This window comes from Crocuta crocuta, unplaced genomic scaffold (genome assembly GCF_008692635.1).
Source record: "Crocuta crocuta isolate KB4526 unplaced genomic scaffold, BGI_CrCroc_1.0 scaffold234, whole genome shotgun sequence".
Taxonomy (NCBI): domain Eukaryota; kingdom Metazoa; phylum Chordata; class Mammalia; order Carnivora; family Hyaenidae; genus Crocuta; species Crocuta crocuta.
Window position 1 is genome coordinate 3,935,671 of NW_027529647.1, and position 5,804 is coordinate 3,941,474.

General features: G+C 61.9%; 2 protein-coding genes and 1 long non-coding RNA gene across 4 annotated transcripts in view; 1 reads left to right on the plus strand and 2 right to left on the minus strand.

Moving 5' to 3' along the window:
• MCRIP2 (MAPK regulated corepressor interacting protein 2) overlaps nt 1-359 on the minus strand; it is a 5,123-nt gene extending 4,764 nt beyond the window's left edge. The window contains exons 1-2 of the mRNA XM_077762802.1: nt 348-359; nt 55-225 (exon numbers count right to left, since the gene is read on the minus strand). Of these exons, the coding sequence (XP_077618928.1) occupies nt 55-225; nt 348-359 (183 nt within the window). The remainder of the gene's footprint in view (nt 1-54; nt 226-347) is intronic.
• A 530-nt stretch (nt 360-889) lies between these two features.
• On the minus strand, nt 890-4,376 carry LOC144230268 (uncharacterized). 2 transcript variants are annotated; one of them, XR_013334739.1, is made up of 7 exons: nt 3,961-4,376; nt 3,521-3,805; nt 3,155-3,303; nt 2,423-2,498; nt 1,933-2,058; nt 1,352-1,612; nt 890-949 (listed from the first exon to the last, which is right to left on the minus strand). It is a non-coding gene; the product is annotated as an uncharacterized LOC144230268 (long non-coding RNA). The 2 variants fall into 2 exon arrangements; XR_013334738.1 differs by having other exon boundaries at nt 3,521-4,376.
• Nucleotides 4,377-4,546: 170 nt separating this feature from the next.
• Nucleotides 4,547-5,804, plus strand: part of METTL26 (methyltransferase like 26) — a 1,768-nt gene continuing 510 nt past the window's right edge. The window contains exons 1-5 of the mRNA XM_077762803.1: nt 4,547-4,570; nt 4,641-4,864; nt 5,015-5,177; nt 5,295-5,354; nt 5,718-5,785. Of these exons, the coding sequence (XP_077618929.1) occupies nt 4,547-4,570; nt 4,641-4,864; nt 5,015-5,177; nt 5,295-5,354; nt 5,718-5,785 (539 nt within the window). The remainder of the gene's footprint in view (nt 4,571-4,640; nt 4,865-5,014; nt 5,178-5,294; nt 5,355-5,717; nt 5,786-5,804) is intronic.

Consider the following 5,804-nt stretch of genomic DNA (forward strand, 5'->3'; position numbering starts at 1 on the left):
AGTCACCAGCGCCCCACCCCGCATGGCCCAAGGCCAAGGGCAGAGGCGGCGTACTGGGGCCTGGGAAGGCCTCCGCCGCCTGAAGGCCAGGTGAGCCGCGGCGGACGCGGGGGCGCTGGCAGGCGCTGGGGACGCTCTGTGGGGACCCTGTCGGGTAGCTTCGGCCAAGCTGCCTCCGTGGGTCTGGGCCAGTATCAGGGGGCCTTCTGGGCCTGTGTCTTGAGACTACAGGGCCAGAGCCCAAAACAAGTGCGTTCGCCCCTGGGGTTTGGGCAGAGACCTGGCGCCCTGGGAATCTCCCTTGCACTCCGTCGGACAGGAATACTGGGTGCACTCTGCTTCCGCACCCAGGCTCCCATGCAAGGGTCCGCCCCCAGCTCCAGGGAGGGGAGGCCGCTTGCAGACTGGGACCAGTGTGGGGGTGGGATCCTGGGGAGAGAGAAGGTGGGGGAGGCCACCCGGTTTGCCTGTTTCACCCCAATTGGAAGGAAGCCGTTACCTCCCACCCCCGCCCTCCTGGAGGGGTAGGGGTCTCCCCTGGAGCTGCCTGGTTTGTAAGGGCCAGACGGGCTCCCAACCCAGGGTTCCTGCCACCCAACTCGCAGCTGCGCTGGGCTGCCCAGGCTGTGGGCGGGGCCTGTGAGCCTGAGGACCTAGCGGGCTCAGCAGAAGGTTGAATTCAATCTTTAACACCCACCCCCCTCCCGCCCAGGAAAACACTGCCCAGAGTCGTCCGGGGGTCCTGGAATCCGCCCTCCAAGCTTGTGTGGCTCCCACACTGTTGCCACAGCATTTGCGGAGGCTCAGCCTGGCGGGCACCAGGGCCTGGAAAGCCCAAGGGGACTGGTCTCCTGGGAGCTGCCACCTGAGGGGTTCCTGGAGCAAATGCAGCCCCGCTTGCCCCCACGTCACCCTCAGAGCAGGGCCGGAAACAGGCAGAATGCGCAACCTGGGGAGTGCGAGCGCTGCGGGGTTAGCTCCAGGGGGAGGGGAGTGACAGCAGCAGGAGGAACCCCCACCCCCCGAAACTGCTCTGGGCAGCGCCCCTCCCCAGCTACCCTACGCACCCATGTGCCTGGTGGGAGGTAACCAGGCCTGCTCGGGCGCCCTTCAGGAAGTTTGTGTCCTGGGGGCCCCCTCCCCAGCTTCCTCCTCCACAGGGTGGGCTGGGTTAGGGGTGTGATCCCGAGAGGGGGGAGAGGGGCTCGTGAACCCAGCTCCCTGCCCCAAGCACCCCTGCGGCTTCTGTCCCTTGTCCCTCCCCACAGCGGAGTCCAAGCCAGCGTGGTCCTGCGTGAACCATCTGCCCTGGCTGCCCTGGCCCTGAGCACAGTTCCCTCTGCTCACTCACATGCTGGGGAGACAGCGCGGCGGGGGGCTGTGTCCCGAGGGTACGTGTTCCCGGCAGAGGGATCAAGGCTGCCGTGTGGGGAGCACGGGCCCCCAAGCTGGCACAAACTCTGAGGCCCCGCCTGCAGCGGGCACTGCCCTGGAGCCTTTGCGGACAACAGGGGCAGAGCAAGGCCCACTGATGGGCGGACAGGCCCAGCCACGGCCTTGACGCCCTAACCCTCAGAAGCTCAGGGGGAGATGAAGGTGAGCAGAGAGGACCCTAGGGTGGGAAGGGAGAAGGTGCAGGACAAGCTGGGGGCAGAGAGAGAGCCCAGTGGTCCTGAGGATAGCTGAGGGGGGAGGAAGGCGGGGCGGGGGGGCANGACTTCTCAGCCTCACTGGCCCATGGACACAGTCTAGCGTGGGGATGGAGCCTGGGGAGCTCCCCAGACTCACTCACCCCCCCCAGACCACACTGTCCTTGAGGCGGGTTGGCTGTGAAGCCCCTGCAAGGGATCGGTGACATGGCCTGTTGTTGGAGAAGCTGGGAATCCAGCCCGAGCTGGAGAGGGGCACTTGGGCGGAGGGGTGGGGCCTCACCCAGCGTGCAGAACAGCAGCCACCAATGGCTGGAAGTGCTGAGGAACCATCTTCTTTTAGGGCCTTTGGAGTGAGCAGACACCTTTCCCTTGGACTTGGCTTCCAGAAGCACGAGAAAATACATTTCTGTTGTTTTAAGCCAAAAGTTTGGGTTAATTTGTTACAGTAGGTCCAGGAAGCCAAGGGAGGCAGGGCTGGGGAGGAAGTGGCACCCCCAGTGGGGGTGGGCAGGGGGCAGGGCGTGCATTGTTTGCTCAGGGCTCTCTGGGCACTGGAGATTCTGTCACGTGGCTAAACACTCGTTTGGGAAGGTGGCCCGTGCTGTGCTGCGGAACCTTCCACACAGTGGGGAGAAGCTCAAGAGGGCTGCCTGGGAGCTGAATTCCACCTCAGGACACGGAATCTCAGGAGGCCCCACGCAGCACAGTCCATGGTGGGGGACGATGTGGGGAACAAAGGCAAATGAAAGATTAAATTTTTTACAACTTACAGCCCATCGACAGGTCCTTGCAACCAGCAGAGTGACCTTCCCTTGGGATCTCAGCTGCCACCCCGATGACACTTTGCTGGAGGCAAAAGGCAATCTTAGTCTGACACCCCCGATCCCGTAAGTCTACTTTAACACATAAAAATTCTTCTGGAAACTTCCCTTGTCTTTTCCTGCCCACGATATATGTTGGCAACCATACTCCAAGCTTACGGCCCTCTGATCCACACCTGCACGGTCTCACGGCTAAGGTTTTACTGGACAGTAGTGATGACCCTTCCCTAACAACCTGGAAACCTTGCTTCCAGAATTCCCTGGAGACTTACACTATCCCTAAACCCCACCCAGCGTGAAAGTATATAATCGATTGCTCCTCACAACCCCCGTGCGGCTCTTTCTGCCCACAAGTCCTAGTCCTGTGTTTTAGTAAAACCACGCTTTTGCACCAAAAACATCTCAAGAATCCCTTCTTGACCATCGGTGCCGAACCCCAATATTTTCTCCATTAGGGGGCACTTCGAGGGGTCCGCTGTTTAGCATTTGCTGGGGGGCCTGGATCCTCCCAGAGTCTGACACATATCTATGGCTTTCCAGAACGTGTGTGTTCACAAGTGTACACACAAGCCTTCACACGTATGTGCGCGTGCACACACACACACACAACGCAGGAAAGGCTAGACGTCTGCCTTCTCCAGCTCCGAGCTGGGTGGGTGCGGAGCGCAGGGGGTAGCTCACGTGGCCTCCAGCCCCGAGTGACAGGTACGGCAGTCGGGTATCAACCTAAGGTCAATGCTGTTGGAGCCTCTGCTGGGTGTTGGGACAGCTTCTGACGCCAGGCCACGGGACAGACGCCAGTCTGTCGGGTTCCTCCCCTCTCAGAACACCTGGGGTGAAGGAGGCAACGTTTTCTGTACTTTCAACACTTCCGACACCAAGTGTGGGTTTTCCTCGCCAAGTAGTTCTCTGCAGACACCGACGGGGTGTCCTACACCTTAACTCAGTTCTGACACTCTCACCTGGTATTATGCAGACCCCCAGGTAAAGGCCCAGTCCTACAAAACCACCCCACTTCTGACGCCAGTCACAAATCCAGGCTGTCACCTGTGCGTCTGATCCACCAGCTGTAAGTCGGGGTCCTGGCTTCCCCCCTTCTCGGGCTCCATAATTTGCTGGAAAGGCTCACAGGACTCAGGGAACCCCTCACTCATGTTTACTGGTCCATCAAGGATTCCACTCTCGGGAACAGAGGTGGAAGAGACGCACAGGGCAAGGGGTGGGGAAAGGGCGCTGCCCAGGGGTGGGGGGTGCTGCCACCCTCCCGGGTGCCACCCTTCACCTGCCCAGAGGCTCCGGAGCCCCTTCCTTCCGGGGTGTTTTGTGGAGGCCCTGTGACACAGGTGTGTTGATGAGCTCATCAGGCCTGGGTGGTGGGCTCGGTCTCCCACCTGCTAATCACAGGTCGGGTCCCCTGGGCACCGGCCCCCAAGCTCCGACGGTCGTTGTTGTTGGGAACTTGTCAGGTTGAAAGAGGCCTGTCATACCTGAGAGCAGATGCTCGTCTCGGGGCCCACACACGGAAGGAAATGGAAAATGCACAGAGGACACCCAACGTGGCGGGAGGCGAAAGGGCACCAGGAGAGGAAAGCGCGGGGCTGTGAAATGGTGCTCACGTGCAGAGTGCCCGGGGGGGCTGCCTGGAGGCGGAGGCTGCCGGCTGAGCGGCACCTTCCCAGGGGGCCTGTCCAGAGGGCCAGCTCCACGCCCCTTCCCCACCCTAAGCTGCAAGACTGCCCTCCTCCCCTGACCAAACGCACACCTCGGCCCCTCCACAATCCCAGGCTGAAGCCCCGGGCAGCGCCACCCTCTGGGCCCCAGGCGGAGTGACGCCGGCTCCGGGGTTCACTGCTGAGACGCTGCCCACCCAAGACGAGAAGCTGGCCGCTGCCCAACAGGCCCCTCGGGGGCNGGGTTCGATTCCCGGGCGGCGCAGCAAGAGTTTTTCTTTTTAGTTTTCTCCATGTTGACAAATTAACTCGCTGACGACTGCGATTTCAAAAGAACCAGAAACCACGAAGCGCCCATCGTAGTGCAGCGCGAACGAGACAGTTTCAGAGAGTGACAAGAGCTATGAAAACGCTAGAGCGGCCATGGGCGACTGGGAGCTGAGCTGATGGTCACCTGATGGTCACCTGTAAACTAGTGACTCCAGCTCCCCTCCCAGTCCCTTCGCCGTGGCTGGCGCTCCCGGTNGCTGGTGGCTGCGGCCGCCGAGCGGAACAAGGAGCCCATCCTGCGCGTGCTGCGGCAGTACATGGACCCTGCCCAGCGCGGCGTTCGAGTGCTCGAGGTGGCCTCCGGCTCCGGCCAGCACACGGCCTACTTCGCGCGGGCCTTCCCCCACGCCGAGTGGCAGCCGTCCGACGTGGACCAGCGCTGCCTGGACAGGTGCGCAGGGGCGCCCGGAAGGCGGGATCCCGGCTGGTGAAAGTGGGGGGGAAGCAAGGACAGGCGGAGCAGCGCCTGTCCCGCTCTCCAGATTCCCCACGCCACCCAGACCCCTCCAAGCTCCCCCAACCAGGTGCTGCCCTTCCACAGCATCTCGGCCACCACTCAGGCTCAGGGGCTGTCCAACGTCAAGGCCCCGCTGTACCTGGACGTGACCTGGGATTGGGAGCATTGGGGCGGCATCCTGCCCCAGTCGCTGGACCTGCTGCTCTGCATCAACATGATCCACATCAGCCCCCTGAGCTGCACCGAGGTCTGTGGAAGCAGGGTGGCGGGCTTGCCCCGCATCTCAGGTGGGGCACTGCGGGCTCTTTCAGGTGCCCGGGGGAGAGAACGACCCTCACCGACATCGTGTGTCCTCACTCCCCAGGGGCTCTTCAGAGCAGCGGGACACCTGCTCAAACCCAAGGCGCTGCTGATTACCTATGGGGTTAGTGTCCCTGCCGGGGGTGACGGCCTCCCCTGGGAGGCCAGCCCTGACCCTGACCCCAGTCTAAGCTGAGCCTCCTCTCTGGACTCTCTCCTTTTGGTTTCAGTATTTTCAGTTACTTTCTCCCACCACAACCTGTCACCACTAAAGCCCACCCAGGGTCTTCTTTCTCGAACACCCCTCTGGTCACCTGCCAGGCTCCCTGCAACCCCTTGGCTCACCAGCTGGTCCTCAGCTGGCCCCCCATCTTGGGGGCAGGGAGGGCTGTGTTCTTTTCTCTCTCTGAGTGCCAGCGTGCTCACTGAGGAATGGCTGACCGCGTGTCTGTGGGTGGCGGGCAGAGCTGTCTTCCCGTCTCCACAGCCTTATGCCATCAATGGGAAGATCGCTCCGCAGAGTAACGTGGATTTTGATCTCACTCTTAGGTGCAGGTCAGAGCTGGATACTTGG